The sequence below is a fragment of the Copadichromis virginalis genome, linkage group LG2 (genome assembly GCF_057382275.1).
Source record: "Copadichromis virginalis isolate Kocher_CV1m ecotype Utaka linkage group LG2, C_Virginalis_male_GT1.1, whole genome shotgun sequence".
NCBI classification, from domain to species: domain Eukaryota; kingdom Metazoa; phylum Chordata; class Actinopteri; order Cichliformes; family Cichlidae; genus Copadichromis; species Copadichromis virginalis.
Genome location: NC_140619.1, coordinates 20,940,535 through 20,958,217, shown reverse-complemented (window position 1 = coordinate 20,958,217; position 17,683 = coordinate 20,940,535). Strand labels below are relative to the sequence as shown.

Genomic DNA, 17,683 nt, shown 5'->3' with positions numbered 1-17,683 from the left:
TAAAAACTGAACCCTTCATTAAGAGGCAGTGGTTACGTTTTGTAGCTGACTCATTCCACATGTTTGATTTTTAAAAATTACTTGTCTGTACCCATCAAACTTCATTACAGTGTACAGCATTTCAGAATTTGTTTTCTCTAAAACTCAACTTTAACCGCCTTCGCACCTTCAGTGTGAATTTTCACACAGCCCTATTACCATTTTCCAATAATCACGATGACGTTTCCTGTGGAAAACATTCAATAGCTCTGTTTTCAACTTGTTAATTACACTAAAACAAATAGTTTTTCTAGTATCCACATGTCTGATATCTCCTAGTTAGATATTAGTGTTCTGATTTCCTCAAGCTGTGCAACTGCTGAAATTACCGCTCATCATGATATGTTTCTAAAACAAGACTTGGAATTAAATCAAAGGTATGTTAAATAAATTGTTTTTATAAAATGATCTCTCAAATTCCACAGAGTCATTTTTTTTATTGTGGAGAGTAGTTTCATTTACAGTAAGCAAGGCTCAGTCATCCACATCACTGGCTGGAGAGGAAAGCCAAAGGCACCTTGATGTAACAACATTTTGACAAATACAACTGTGCCCTGAGCCTAAATACTGTGAACTGGTGAACAGAAGATGGAGGCTCAAATTGGCTTCATCTATCTTTTTTAACATTACAGCAAACAAGCCGTGAGCTCTAACTTTTAAATAATGAATTCCCCCTCAAAATCAGCCCAAAAGAACAGTGGAATAACGTGTTCTTATGCCTTTTCCTTGTTGCTATTGCAGCCTGTCTCTACTTCAATTTCGCCTTCTGTCTTTGGAGAACACAGTCAATTTCACAATGAATTAGAAGGTGAGTATCTAAATAGGTCACGAGCCTGTTCGCCACACAGAGGAAAACAGACGTGCATGCATGAACAAAACGTTCACACAGTACATGTGTGTTATATGTGTAAGAGTAATAGATGTGCACAGAGTGGGTTTAACAGAAGATAAACTTTTAAAAGCATCTCTGTCTCTGTGAGTGTGTGTGGAAGAGAAAAACTGGGATGCAGGGGAAATAATTTTGCGTTAGTCTTGACATTATTCCAGTGAGGTTCCAAATATTTTTGCGCCACAATAAATTACCTCTCTGTCTCTGACTCTTTGTTTCTCTCGCTGCTTCTATCCTGCTCTCACACACACACCTCAATGGAGAAATCCTCTGCAGTTAAATTTAGCCTGAATGCTGTGTACTTTGCTAACACACATTTTACTTTGCCTCTGAAATATGGATGAGTTTTTTTCTTGAAAAATGGCTATGCATGGGAAGAGCGTGAGGAAAAGCCGAAAACAGTGAGAGGGCGGCTTAAAAATGTAGAAGTTGTTTATTTGAGCAAATGTTAACAGATTAGCTCAGAGCATGAAACAAAAAGAAAAGATGGGTTACAGAAATGCTACGGCCAGCACAATCAAATAATAAGAAACACTGTGATAGGCTGACCACAGTGTACCCCACCTCTCGTCCTGTGGCAGCTGGGATAGGAACCAGCCCGACAACACGGGATCAAAGTAAGTGTTGTGACATAAAGCGATGCTACGTCATCAACACTAAACTCAAACAAAATATTAGAGTCTGAGGTTTTCTTTTATGACGCCAATGAACGAGGAAAGATCAACAGGCCAGTTTACCCTGTCCAGAAAAGGGTTATCAGGGCCCTGAGGAGGGCGCTCATGGGAGGCCTGGTGCCTGGGCCTTAGCCCGTTGGGCCCAGCTGGGCACAGACCAAAGAGGAGTCATAGGCCCTCACTCCTGTGGGATCACCACCTGCAGGGGGTGTTGATTTGTGAGGTGTAGAGATACCAACTAGATATAGTCGGGCTTGCCTCAGTGAGCTCTGGAACGACGAGAGTCATTTCTTTGGAAGACTTTCTTAGTTTCATTTTCTGGACTCTGTTCCAAAAAGGAGACACCCTCGGTGAGACACAGTGGGCAGGCTGGTTTCTTATCTCTGCGTGGGCAGCTGCCAAAGTTACCCGACCCCACATAAGAGGTAAAAAAATAGATAGATGGTGATTTTTGTTTTTGTTTGGTTTTTGACCTTACACTGTACACCACAGCAATATTAATATGTCTTCACTTCTTTCTTTATTTTGACATCATGTAATACTAATGTGATTGTGGAGCTGTCAGCAAAATCCTATAATCTCTGTAATGGCAGTGTTCATTTCAAATCAGCAATGTGTAAACATTAAAGAAACACAGCGCTGGTAATTTTGTGATGGGAAATAGTTGTGATCTGTCACATATCTGATAATGTTTCCCTTGATTTTGCCAATTTCAGAGCAGGTGTCCACATTTATTGATTTTCTCTCCGTATCACACACATGAAAATAGAGCACAGGCTGCATCAGATATACTACTTTTCTTTGTTTGTGCTTACTCACAGGCCAGAACACACACACACACACACACACACACACACACACACACACACACACACACACACACACACACACAGAGCTATGCTGTGCTAGCTAGCAGATTGCCCTTGAAGGCAGCTCAGGGCTGTTGGAGCTCTTCACCGTGGGACTCGACAGATACAAAAACAAATTAGAGAGTTCAGCCTGCTATAGCTTTGCCTCTGTCTGCCTGCAGAAACATCCTTTCAAAAATGTGTTTCACTTCCTCCAAGAATCACTCACTTTGTCATTTCAGCAACTAACAAAAAATCCTTTGGATGATCATGTAGAGCGATTGAGTTGTAAACAGCTTTATGTCAGATGGTGCTCTAGATTGTGCGTAGTTGTGCTTTGAACTAAACGCCAACATCAGAATACTTAAATGCTCGAAATAACGAAAAAAATCCCAACAGAACAGAGGGCACAGCATGGCCAAGCTGTCACTCTACCAGAGGTGGGACCAAGTCATTGTTTTGCAAGTCTCAAGTAAGTCTCAAGTCTTTATCCTCAAGTCTCAAGTCAAGTCTCAAGTAATGTCAGGCAAGTCAGAGTCGAGTCTCAAGTCACTGGTGTAAAAGTCCGAGTCAAGTCACAAGTCTGAAACTTTGAATTTCAAGTCCTTTCGAGTCTTTAAAAAAAAAAAAATGAAAAAATAATGTTGCAGTTATGCTAAATGTAAATATTAGACCATGTAATTTTTAAATCTGTGTTTTTCTCAACACATGACAAAATAGTGAACTTAGAAAATATACACAAATTGTGAAATTGCACCTCTTTAAAATGCAGCTCAATTAAACCTAGCTCCAAGAATAATTTTCACCGACAGTTCTGAGATACGCTGCATGTTATTCTTGGATGCGGTTGTAGGACCGGCTTTAAAATCGCATGACAAAAATATCATACACATTAAAAAAACTGTATCACCAACGTAGCCTGGACAACATTTGCTAGTTAGATGAAGTCAGCTATCTCATCGTAGCATATTTATATGCATATTTATAATTATACGGTTCTTGGAGTGAGTGCACACACTCATGAAGTTTAGTAACTTCAGGTCACTGCAACAAGCCCAGGTACAGTTTACCGACAGATGGGTACAGGACCTTGAAATGCACCGTGTAGAACGAAAGACCATCGTAAGTATCATAAGTTTACCAGTCTCACAAATCGTCGTCATAAATACACATTCGTTAACCGTTTATTAATAGGACCTTTGAGCTCAATGGTAATTAATTAGCAGTGGAAAGAATTTCTGGTACGCATCACAGAAATGTAGCAGTGACAATAATATTGTATGCTGTAATCGTACTGGACAATTAGTGATACAAAACAACTGTTTTATCCTGTGAATAAAAGTATATGTTTTTGTCAATGTACCATAATAACAGAAGCAAAACGCAATATTGTGTCAGGACAATTCACTATTTATGCACAATAAACAAAGGAGCATAGCGCGACAATTTCTGTTCAGCGCCAGACTTGCTTGTAACCTATATCACCAATTATGTTATGAAAATGACGTATTAACTACTAAAAAACACTGACCTTCGTGTAAATGCTTGGAGCAGACTAACCTGTGAGCTGGAGTGTTCTGGGACGTTATAATTGGTCTTTGAATGGCTGCAATCCAGGCCATCCGTCGCGTCTTTGTTACTTCGGAAACATGGCTCGAACAATTTCTCTTCAACGACGTAATCCGATAACAACCGATCTCTTTACCCGTCGGCTTCCCGTGGCTGTCATGCGACCGGCTATTGCAGTTAATAATACAACAGCTTCTTGACATTTTTGTGTTTCTTTTTATCGCTGTATAACTGATTTTAATTGAAAGCCTGCGTGCGCTAGTACCGCTTGACCGCTTGCCACGAGTTCCCAGAATCCTTTGCGGTTCTACCCGTGAATGACGTCACATTTTCAATCTCTATATAATATGCATGTTAAATTTTATATTTGGGGTAAAATATCAAGTCTTTTCAAGTCCAATTCAAGTCCCAAGTCATTGGTGTAAAAGTCCAAGTCAAGTCACAAGTCTTAGAACATTTTTTCAAGTCAAGTCTAAAGTCATAAAATTAATGACTCGAGTCCAAGTCATGTGACTCGAGTCCACACCTCTGCACTCTACTTATATAAAATCCATCATGTCTTTATAACGAAAGTATAGTTTTGGCTGCATTTTACATCTTTATTAATAAATGTTTTTATTTTAGACATCACAGTGTGCTCTATTACACATTTATCCTGTGGTTTTACATCAAAGATGCTAATTTCAAGCGATTGAGTCTATTTTCTTGTTACAATTTGCTGCAATGACTGCATTGATCAGACAGGTCATTACTGTTATTATTTTTTTTTGCTCTTTCCCTCTTCTTGTAATTCACTTTCTCCTTGTTATTTATCTCTCCTCTCTCTGAATGCTCCATTGACCCTGAATTATCTCTGATGTGACCAGGTCAGATTTGTTCTACCCAGCGGACCGTGGATTTGCTTCATCTGTTTCTCTGTGGGTACATATTTCCTTAAGCATTTGTGTGTATGCAGGATCCTTAGACAACAATTGTAATGCTATATGACTCTGGACTCTGTGATATGTAGACAGACACACACATACACACACATGCACAATACTTTAGGAACACAGAACTAAAGGAACTAAAAACAAACCTTCATCCTCAGCCCCAAAGTGTAACCAGAGGCTACTGACATACAGCACACAGCTTCAGTATGTGCAGCAGATAGCACATGCATGCCATCATTAGTAATGCTATTCAGCTAACTGCCTGTGATGCCTGTTGTATTTAGGCAGGGTAAGAATATGCTTTGTATAAGCCACAATACATCTGCAGAAAATGCATATTAAGTAATGTATTTACACCAACTGTGCAAACTTTGCCGTTCAGCTGCTTGGATAGACCATATTAACAGCTTTTTGTCACATTTAGTTGTACACAAAATATGCTCTGCTATAGCATACCTGTTCTTCTTCCAACAATTATGATTATTATCCTGCACTTAAAGAAGAAGTGAAACTCTTAAGATGAAGAATCTCCCTCTGAAAGGGTGTCACAGGCACAGAGAGGCAATGTTTGCATTTGGATTTTTTTTCTCCTCAACTGCAGGCGCCGCTCATGTCAGAGCAGCAGTATATTCTGATATATTTCTCATGCTCACAGACAGTATTTCTTCATAATTGGGCCCTGCTTATGTAAGAAAAGTCTTATTTATATAGCCCACTGTCACAAAACCTAGAGTTCCTCAAAGGGTTTTATGTCTGTACACCATGCTGCACTTTCTGTTCATGGACAGTTTCTTTCTGCCTCCTCACCCACAATTTTCCATTCACTTCTTAACATCCAAATATGCACTTGTATAATAAACTGAAATATAAACATTAGTTGAGTTGATTTGAAGAAAACCGACCTACTCTTCTAAACATCTCCATGCAAAAAGCATTATTTCGAAGATCTTCCATCCAGCAATAACACTGTCCCCTGTTATTTCAATGTAATTCAATTCATTTCAGTTTTATTTATAATCTGTATATTGCAAGGTCGACCCTACAATAATACAGACAGAGTAAAACCCAACAACTTTGAGCAAGCACTTGGAAACAGTGGGAACAAAACACTAATTTTTAACGGGAAGAAACCTCTGACCGAACCAGGTTTAGGGGAGGGGCCACCATCGGCTGTGACTGGTTGGGGGCGATGAGTTGGGGTAGATAAACTGGGAAAACAATATGAATGTTTACAAACGTCATTTCTAGGAAACTGGATTGACAAGCAAGTAGTTGGTAACGGCTATAATGCAAAGTAATCCCAAATGTTACAGTCTGGAAAAATATTCCAGTTTCCAATAAGAGAATTGCGTCTTTAACACAAGGCATTCTCTTCCTTTATAAAGTGTACACTTTTCTTAGAGACAGCAATTAATCACACTATTTAAATATTTAAACGAGAGCTGTAACAGAAAGGCGCTTTAAACGAGTTGTTGAGAGTGTGACATTTAAAATGTTTCTTCTTATTGCATTTTTTTCCAATACCTGGATTCAACATCGAAGGGAAAAGTCGATCTGCCGGCTCTGCCCGACTCTTTACTTTAATCTCAATTTCATGTGAAAAGGATGATGAGAAAGCCTGTTGCCAAGAGACACAGACCCACCTACAGGATCAAGGACAGAGACGTTTAGATGAGGCCCGGGCACACATCAGCACACGTCTGAACATTAATGTAAGTGTCCACTGCAGATGCTGATTTCCAAGAATCCTCGAAAACCAGATCATTACAGTGTTTTTGAAGCACCCTTCTCAAATGTTGAATTTTCCATTACATAATACAAGATACAGTATGAATTTAAGTGCACAAACTTGCAGTAGGTCATGGGCATCGGCTTGGAAAGGCCAGAAATGTGTCCCTAAGCCCTGGAGGCAGTGAGAAATAGTCATAGATATAAGCAGATGAATAAAATGAAATAAGTGTCAAAGAATTACTCTAACCTCCTAAATGGGGCAAGATAAATTGGCCTGATAGCAGTTGGCATGTGCAGCATGCAGCTGACACATATATAAACCCACAAAGCTTCATGCTCACATTGCATCACTGAGTTTGTCTATCCCCATACGTTAGTCTGCCTCCCTGCTCATTTAGGTAACTTATCTGATGCAGGCAAAAATAAAACCAAACAGCTGGTAAAATCTAAACAGCATGCAGCCTTAGCTGGCATGAAACGTAATAAAGAAAAATTCTTTATGAACAATTCTTCCAGCAGGACCTGTCATATCTCTTATGAGAAATGTCACAGTTATTAAATAATAATAATGTACCTCACTATGTGCTTTCAGAATAATGAAATGACATGTTTTGCATATTTTTACACGAGCTGTAGCCTCATCCTCTTTTAGGAAACTGTGTTAAATTAGTGACACAAAACAACATATTTAAAGTGAGGAAACCGAGCCTGTTGCAGAGGAGAAAACAAAGTCTGTTGTATAAATGTGTAAACCAGGAATGTCCAACTCTTTTTACATCGTGGGCCACATAAAGCCCATTTTGACCTTTATTGTCCCAGAGCAGTGAAACTACATGATGTTACTTACAGCAAACGTTCTGGTAATTGTGTGGATGCTTTAAGCATCCACACTATTGAGTTCCTCTTGGGACTTCCGTACACTTTTTGGCACTTAACTACTTCCGCAATTTTCAGCCGATTTTCACCGTTCAAATTTTAAACTATTCTGCTATTTCTGCTAATGTGTGCTATGTCTTTTGGTATTTTTCACTATTATACTTTTTAAAATATTAAGCTTAATTTGTCCCATTGAAATGAATGGGAAACTTCTGCAATTCTGCTAAAATTTGCTCGTTTCTGAAACTTAACTACTTCCTCATATTTTCACGTAGAACAAGCATTCAAACTTTAAAATGTTCACAAATTATTGGGCTATTCATGTGTGATTCAGCTTTTTCAAATCTTTTACCGTTTTACTTTTATGCCTCTTAAAGTTTTGAGTTGCACAATTGTGATTTTTCACAAAATACATGCGTTGTTATGGTTGCTATGCTCTTGGCTTCCAGTGTGCCACTGAAGCTTTTGCAGTCTTCTCTTCATGTCCGAACAACTGTTTGCTACTTGCTCAATTTTCACTCAACTTCCACAAATTATACATCAAAACGTAGGTATTTTTGCTGGCTTTCAGGAAATGTCACTATCATTGTTGTGGGATTTATAGAATTTTGGCAAATCTCCTCAGACCAACACAAACTCTCAAAACTCTGCATAGAAAGTCAATGGAGAGCTTGTTCAAAATCATCGCTGGATTTCTGTAATGAGAGGCATATTTGAATCGTCATATCTCCTTAACGAAGCGACTTTAAGACATGAGGCTTGTCCCGGTATATCTTCAGACACTCCTGACGCTCACAATTCAAGAATTTCTTTCTCACCTATTACCGTTCTGAAATGAGTTGGACTTGTTTGAGGGTAGGAAATTCGTCCGTCGCACAGATTTCTTCAGATTTCAAACTCTGGAAATGAACCACTTTTTTCTCTCGTCATAACTTTTTGTTGGATTTCCACAGAGACCTGAAAATTTCCATGACTGTTCACCAAAGCCTGCTGTCTCTTACGGTGAAAGAATGATATCAATGCTCCAAATAGATTTCGAGTTACAAAGCGTTGTTTGAGGGCAAGTCAAGGCAGTTTTTGCTTCACTCTACTCAGTTATGGTGCATTACAAGTCAAATATCTTTAATAATTCATATTTTAATGATAAATTGTTAACACTGGAAGATTCCCCCATCTCTTCTGAACAAAACGGTGTAAGAATGACCGCTCTAGCCCCTACGGTTAGGAAATTATGGTCATTTGTTTGAGGGGAGTCGTCACTATGAGAAATAGACTGCAATAATCCTGTGCCTCTCTGTGCTGCCTGTGTAAACAGATGCACCTGTTTTGGCGGGAAAACGTAAACAGCCACTCTGATTGGTGGATTCAAATTCAGCAGCTCCCAGGCTGACCTAGAAACTTACTTCTCTCTCCCTGTGTGTGTGTGTGTGTGTGTGTGTGTGTGTGCGCGTGTGAGAGAGAGAGAGAGAAAGGCTTTTAATGGGATGATCTCATTCTAAGATTCAAATTCAATATATTTAGACTGGTTGACTGAATTGGATCTTGTGTGTGTGTCTCTCTGTGCATGTGTGTTTCCTTCTGTGTACATATTTCTGATTGTGTGGCTGTTATATATTTTTTTTGCTGATTTTTTTCATTTAACAAGTATATTTGAGGGACTCTCAGCATGTTCAGCATTTTTTCAGCTGTCCATTTTGCTTTTCCAATTTTTCTGTTTAACTTATTACTATTGTGCTAAATCAAACTATTTCTGCTATTTTATAAGATTTGTGCTTAATATACTATTTCTGCTTTTAATAGGATTTGTGCTTAATATAGTATTTCTGCTTTTTATAGGATTTGTGCTTAATATACTATTTCTGCTTTTTATAGGATTTGTGCTTAATATAGTATTTCTGCTAAATGTAGTATTTATGCTTAATCATACTATTTCTATATATTTCTGCCAGGCAGCCAATCCTCTGTGCGAACTCAGACACATATCACATATCAGAGCCTGCACGGCTTCCCAGCCAGCCAATCATGTCTGAGGTCTTCCGTTTCCTCTCTCGTCATATCTCAGCGACGGTTGTACAAAGCGCAATGAAAATCGCAGTCAAAGTACACCAAAGTCCGCTGATTCACCCAGCACAAGAAATATGCCTCTAGTCCACCTAGTTTTTGAGTTACACAACGTTTTGTAACTCCAAAAAACTGCGTTTTTCGCCTCTCACCGCGATCTAATTCTGACTCCTCATCACCCTGTTTTTCAAGACGGCTCCTCTCTTTCCCAGTGGCGCAGTTGGTAATGACACGGGTCTGCAAGCCAAAGATCGTGGGTTCGATTCCACCTTGGTCAACATGTTTTTTTCCCTACAAATTAATACACTGTCACAGACCAGTAATTCATATTCATCATTTATTACAATTCTGCAAACTGTTATGATTTTACCAGCTTTTCTAATATGGACCTCACATTCTTAACACTCCATGGCACAAATACTCTTCCCTTTAGGCTCTGTGTATGTGTGTGTGTATCAATATTTCTCCCATTTTAACGTATTACTCCTCTATAATTGTATTTCTGTTAAATCAAAGTACTTTTACTACATCTTAGTACTTCTGCTCAATCATAGTATTTCTGCTAAATCATAGTATTTCTGCTACTTTTTGGTACTTGTGCTAAATACAGTATTTCTGCTAAATCATACTATTTCTACTATATTATATTTTTCTTTCTAAATATAGCATTTCTGCTATATAATTGTATTTATGCTATGTTATAATATTTGTGCTAAACCAGAGTATTTGTGCTGAAACATAGTATTTCTGCCAAATGATAGTATTTCTGTCAAATTATAGTATTTGTGCTAAAACATAGTATTAATTTAAAATTACAATATTCATAGTTCATCACAGTGTCTCTGGTAAATCACAATATTTCTGCTAAGTTCTGCTATGCTATTGTATTTCTGCCAAGTATTATGTTTCCTCTAAGATATTGCAGTTCTGCTAAGTTATTACATTTTAGCAAACTTCTTTTGCTTCTGCAAAGTTTTTACAATTTCTGCAACTTTTCAGCTTTTTCAGCTAGTTTTTGCAGACAGCTTCAGCTTAAAGCATCCACACTGCATTTTCGCAGGAAATGCAAATTTTTCTAGTTTTTTTTGTTTTGCTCCTGTGGACTCACTGTTATTTGATTGTTTATATATTAGCTAATTAACTAAATCTCACCATTTATATTTAAAAAAAAATCCCTTGCAACAGTGGTAGGTCTCAATTTTCCTTTACACGTCGTTCATTCTAACTTCAGTCAAGCTGGAATTCTCTGATATTCTTCATAAACTGTGTTGTGTTAGCAATAGGTTTCTTTTTCAGAACTTACTTTACGTTTCCTTGAAATATTTGAAAACTTCACAGTAAGCTTTGTATTTACTTTCATCCATAGAGAAAACCTGAGCTGTCTTATGGTATATGTGGAGAAATGATCTCTCAGGCAGGGTTATAGAGGAATGGTGTAATGACTCAGCATCTGTCTGGAGACACCAAAGAGCCTGTTAGGAAAAAAAACCTGGCGTTAGCATGTCTTCTCTGCCACATAGCTGCTTCTGTGAGAGTGACAAAGGCAGAGAGGAATGAGCAATGCACCCAAATTTATTCCAATTTCAGGTTGCAGTTTGAAGAACTGGCCAGGGACAATGAAGTCGAGGTTATAGGACTACTAACTCATTTTTATTATATGTGATTTTTTTCAGTTTATCAGTGGGCACTGTCTGTGTCAAGAAGTGAATAAATAAAAATGAAAGTACATGCGCGCTTTTATCAGGATAGCTCCCACAGTGGACAGGTCCTTTACATCAACCCATAATACTGCATTCTGTTCTCCTCGGCTGAGCATGCTGCAATAAATGCTTCTACGCAAGATGTCTCCTGAATGCTCTTTCTGCATGAGTGAGCCTGCTTTTACCACAACAATATAGTAGTATATCTTATACAGGCCATCCCTGATTATGGCCACAGTCAGACCACTCTCACACGAGGCTGTCTCACGTCTGCTCGATCAGAATCTGGGGGAAATAATCAAAGCTGTTTTACCTTTCTGTCTACACTGTGTAACCAGGATATACGAGAACGCCTTTGGCCAACCCTCATTTATTTTTATGCTTTGCTAGAAAAATTTGCAAATAGATGCAGAGATTTACTGAAACATGTAAAAATATAGTTAAATACATTATATAAGCCAACAAGAGTTTTTCAGTTTTATCAATATTTTAAGTTATGACCAATTTTGAGAACATTAGATGGATCAACTGAAGTGCCAGATGCATCTCTCAGGTCCTGTGGCGGGTCTTTGCTGGATTCATTCTTATTTCTGAAGGACATGACCATCAGATGTTGTTCGTGAACTGTAGACAGTTTCTCTTTTGTCCAGTTTCATTAATTTTGTAATTACACACTGCACATCATAAAGACATGTTTCTAGCTAATAGCTCTTTGGTAATCATCTTGTTGATCCAAAACATAATATTTTATGTCAGACTGTGTTATCTTTGGAAATTTTCAAAGTTTCAACTGAAGAATTATTTTTCTAACAGGATGCTAATAACAAATTATCTAAATGTACAACCTAAAATTGGTTCTCTGACAGAGTGATTGGTTGTATGTTATGTGTAGACAAAACATTGGTTCATCCCTTAAGTTACCTTTTTATGCTTGAATTATTCATAGGATAGTGTTAAAAGGCTTAGCAAACAAATATCAAGTGCAGGAACTGGACTGAAAATGACAGTGAAAACAGCCAGTATACAAAGAAAGTCAGATTCCTTTGATGACTACTCTAATGTGTATCGGGGAACGCGAAATATCTTACCAATGTGCACCAAACTTCATTTACTGTGAGCTAATTAAAAAAAAGCATCATAATGTTTTGGGAAAGTATAGATAGTTTTGAAAGAAATCTTTAGCCATGGCTCTGTAAGTTTAATACAGTGATAAAATACTCACTAGCATCATTTTTAACATCCTTCTTCTTGTATGTTTTATTTGGGTTTCAGACAACACATCAAAAATATGAATTTTTAACTTCCTTTGTTTAACATATGTTGAGGTCTTGCAACACAGATATGACTCTTTTTCTTCAAGCTGGAGTAAAAGGCTCGTATCTGATTTCACCTTTAAACTCTGTTTGTCACAACCTAAGATATGGTCCAATGTGACAATTCAACAAGGGGGTGCAATAGAAACTAACCCGTTCAACAACACCAAACACAAGAAATGTAGTACTGCCTGTTCAGCCCTACACTGCAAGAGGAAGCTGTGGATCTGAACTATAGCAAGAAGTGCGAGTTGAGAAGGACACTGAATTTGGTTCTGGGATTCAAAATATGAGTAAAATGGAGCAGTAAGTGTTCTAGACTGTTTCCTTCGTGTGCATACGAGTGTCAGAATGCAAATAATATCACAATGTACGAAGCAAATCAAGGCGCACGTTTAAGAATGTGTGCTAGGACAAAAGTAGCACAGTGTGTCGCTCATAAAGACCGACTGCACATGGTACATGACACAACAGCAAAACACAAGCAGGACTGCAACCCTCCTCCCAAAACACTCGCTCACACACACACACACGCACACACACACACACGCACACACACACGCGCACACACACACACACACACACACACATAACAAAAGCACAGATGGAAGTAAGCTTAAAGACATAACAGCACGGAGCAGATGTTTCTGCTGAGTGAAAGTTAAGTCAAAAGCCACTGAAGCTTTAAATATTCAAAGTTTAATGCAAATATACAAAATGATACCAGGAATGTACCCCGTTGTTTTAGCGTAGATCTGAAATGTGCATTCAAAGAAACTTTAAAAGTGCTGTAGTAATGATGAATGATGTATTGCTGAGTCGAGGGATCTGTCAAAGTAATGGATGCTCTGGAGTCACTGAGGGATCCATTGTATATTAAAAGGAAGCAGAGTACATATTCTGACCATATTTTAAGTCCACTTGCTTTCTCTGATGGTAGTCAGCTGACCTCTAATCCATGGAACGGTAATTCATCAATTCTACAATTCTTAAAAAAAAATGCAATAGAAAATATGTCCAGTAGAATACCAAATACTATGTATTCCTGACCCAACGGGCACACGGTGCCTTTCCAGTCACATGCTGGCACTGCAAAGCAGTAGCTGGCAAAGCTTTAGTGATATAAATCCCTGCCCGTCCCATCCGTTATATTCTCTACAACCAAATTCAATAGTCCATATTGCTTTTGATTATTTCTCACCACTGTTGCTCATTTAATGTGTGATGCTCTATCACGCTCAGTTCTAGTAACAATTAAGTTTAACATCCAGGCATCCATGAAAACAGAATTTATTAAATTTAACGGAGTTAGACGTTAGCAGGAAGTTAGCTCGCTAGTTTCCACCTAAACATGATATAGCATGTTCTGACTGAGAGATTTCTGAATGGAATTCAAACGTACAGCTCTGCTATCACTTCCAACATTTGTAGGGTTACTGAAGTTGGGCTAGCTGGTATATAATGATGTGCTACGTGATCACTAGCGACACAGCTATGTCAGCACTACATAAACACATTGAAGCTGGAGGATGAACCCTCATCTTTTTACTCGATAAAAGTCAACGTGAGGGTTCCTGATGGTTAGGGACAAATGCAATCAATGGCAGGATGCTGTAAACGGACCAAATTCAGTCAGGAGAACATATTCAGGACGATACACTTAACAAATCGGCTGTATACTTGTTAGAGGTTGGAAAATGATTGTGATACCCAGTAGCTGCATTCTTGGCTCTTGTCCATTCTCTCATTGCAGTCCTTCCAGGCAGAAGTCTTCTTGACAGAATTTGATGCATATTCTTAACTCTATATGCCCAGGCCTTTAGATCTAGAGGCCTAACCCTAAAGCCTAGAGGCTAACTGGTGATTGCCAGACAGCCACTGGTCACAAGGGAAAAATGAGTGAATGTTGTGAGTGGATGCTGGAGGTTGTTGGCAGTGTCTCAGTTGCTAAAGCCCTAGCCAAGTACACCTGAGGTCAGTCAGTGACTCTCTTGTAATTACAAATCAGTTTATTTCCTGACCCATTGACAAGTACTTTCTGGGGGTCCATGGCTGCCATTGCCCCTAGTTGTAGTGAAACTATGAAAAGAGCAGTGCAAACCTGAAATGGGGACAGTGGCGTGTCTAGAAAATTTTTGTTGGGGGGGCCAGGTAGGGGCACAGATTTGGAGAAGGGTGGCAGATTTAATTGGCAGATAATGTTTAAAAAAAAAATTCTACCAACCCTTAACCATAATTCAATAATCCTATAAACCTAATAACCAAATGCACTTTTAACTCTTATTAGAATGAGATTTTAACCACTACGGTGCAAAGTTTTTAGATACTGCGTTGATAAAGTACAAGAGATACAATCAGTGCTTTGTCAGTGTTTACTCAGCATTCAAGGACATCAATATTTGCATAGTATTTTTACTGACATATAGTGCACATATGTTTTGGGCAAAAACATTTTTGAAAATTAAAATACGAACATTTGTAACAAACAATTGACAAATTAGCCAATGCCAATGCAAAACTTTATCTGCCTGTTAAAAAAAGAAGATAATCTTCTCACAAACTGGTGTTTGATTTTGAAACAGGAAAAAAGTGGGGAAACAAATGAAAAGACTAACATTTGAATAAAACCTGAAAGCAAGTAAATACTTTCTATGCTGCCTTATGGTAAACTTTGGTAATATTGATAAAGAACAACACTGGCTGATGATAAAATACAGTCAGCTGGCATGGTGACACTGCCAGTATAACCTGCAGGGCTGGACTGGGACAAAAAAAATTGGGCATTTTTACTACAGACCGACCCACCAGGTAGTAAAGCCATAAAGACTTTGAATGAAAACAAATGCTGTTGTGACAGTGATGTACAGTCTTGTTGGTATATGTATGATTTCTATACATTTTACGTCAGATAAAAACTTTGGTTGTAATTTAGATAATTATTTAATAAAAACTAGGTATTTTAAATGAGAATAAGAAAGAAAAGTATTTCTTTGTGCCCCCCTTTCCCTGTTAATGCCCTACCTGGCCCCCTGGCAAAACTTTGCTAGACCCGCCCCTGCACAGTTACCAGCTGTCAGCTACATAAAAAAGGATCCTGGTGTTATTTATCTCTCAGAAACAGTTGATAACTTCAACTCATTCATGTCACCTAAAAGGTAAACCTGTTTCTCCATCACCTGTTCAGCTCTGATGATTCAGTAAGGACATCTCCTGGTTTCATCTTCATGTTTCCCTCTCACCACATATCTAAACAGACATCATGACCAGCAGCTTTACAGCTGTGGCTCCAGCAAACATCAGCTGATACTAGAAATTAATATTAAATACATTCTAACAACAGCTGGTCAAGCTTAAACGTGCTGCTGTTGTTTAGCGCAATATCTGCTGGTTTCCTCTTTCTGGCGCAAAGTGGGCGATAAACAAGAGAGAAAAGCCGATCAGCTGATCATTGATCAGTTTCATGATTGAAGTAGCAACAGGAGAGGGAGGGGGAGAGAATGAGAGAAGAGGCAGCTGTGCAGCATAAAGACAGAATAAATCCAGCTTTGTGTCTTTTTTCCATTCTAGCTAAAGTCCGGGACAAACTGCGTCTCTTCTCAGCTCAATACGAAACGCGTAATATTTTCTCTGAATGAGGGACCATTCCATTTTTTTAAGGAGCCGTTGGCAACTCTACTAACTAACCTTATGAATAAAATAAAGTTCACTATCAGTAACATCATAGCACTCACCCAGCTGTATAAAAACTCCGTCAAACTGGCTAGAACGCAGTATGAGTTATTGCAACTGACAGTAAAAAGTCAGCAACATGAAAATAAACTCCACCTAAACTTGGTTTATATCTGACCCAGATAGACTGCAGGTCATAACTTCTTACCTGAAGTTCAGTTCACCTGACACTCGGACTGGCGGCTGCTTCGGGTCTCTCCTCCTGCCTCCCCTTCCCTCATCCACCTGTTGCCTCTGTGGAAGCCCCGTCATAGCCACCACCAAACAACGGAGTTATTTCTACACATCGACCTGCATCTGGCCAATCCACCACCTCTCATTGTTCATGCCATTACAAAAAAAATAAAAAATAAGTCACTGGGGATATGCCCGATGGCCAGTCCAGCTATGTTAACCTGCAACCAAATTTGCAGCTCCATACAGCAATGTTACGACTTAGATTATATCTTATAACTCATAACTCTTATGTTAGCTGCCCTCAGTAGCATACTGTCTGAAATATTCGACGGCTGCAATAATTCTTTAAGTGTTATTTTTTTTCCTTGGTATTCTAATTTCACCGAAGTTTACTAAACTCAACAAACTTGATATTACTTACCGGGACATTTATTCTGTCCTCATTTTCTTTCACCGAAAAATTGTTTCCTGCAGTGACGTCTTTCGCGCTTGGCTCTCCTACCTTTGCTAACGTGATGCGCATAGCGCAGAAGCGATGCTGCATTCACTTACACTCGGATATCTGAGCGTCACCGTGAAAACATAATCGGACATTTGATATTTGATTGAATTTTATTGTTTTGCCTTTGGGGTGGCACCTGGGGTGGCCAGTCTGGTTTGGGGGGTGGCCTGTATTGGACTGTATCCCATCTCCATCCATTCATTATGTCCTACCTGTGACTTTGAGTTGCGTTGTCCTTCGCACCAATCTGGATCCATACTGCAATTCACAGGTGTAATTTCCCCCGTCTCCCTCCTCTATCTCAGGTATCCAAATATGTGTGGTATTAACAATGATGGAGCTTCTCCATTCAACCAGCTCACACTCCTAACAGGAGACATAGGCAGAATAGATCAGTCGCAACCTTAAACAGAAGACTCATAAAAACTTTTCTGTGTTCATGCCATACCTTGTACCAGGTCATCTGCGGTTGTTTATATGGAGCCAAATAGTCTTCTATATCAGGACAGTGGATCATTTTGCTGTGGGTTATCTCAGCTTTCTCCAGATGGCGGATTTTGCTACTGAAGCATTTTCCCTCGTCGCTCTCTTCCACGGTCATCGACATGGACACTTTCATGCAGTATGTGGAGTTCCTAAACAG

The 17,683-nt window shown here is 38.8% G+C and overlaps 1 protein-coding gene across 3 annotated transcripts in view; it reads right to left on the bottom strand.

The window, feature by feature from the left end:
* The window catches only part of il1rapl2 (interleukin 1 receptor accessory protein-like 2), a 487,862-nt gene that overhangs the window by 145,460 nt on the left and 324,719 nt on the right, over positions 1–17,683 (bottom strand). For all 3 annotated transcript variants that reach the window (XM_085472988.1, XM_085472996.1, XM_085473006.1), the window contains exons 5-6: positions 17,489–17,675; positions 17,253–17,406 (exon numbers count right to left, since the gene is read on the bottom strand). In XM_085472988.1, coding sequence (XP_085329114.1) covers positions 17,253–17,406; positions 17,489–17,675 — 341 coding nt within the window. The remainder of the gene's footprint in view (positions 1–17,252; positions 17,407–17,488; positions 17,676–17,683) is intronic.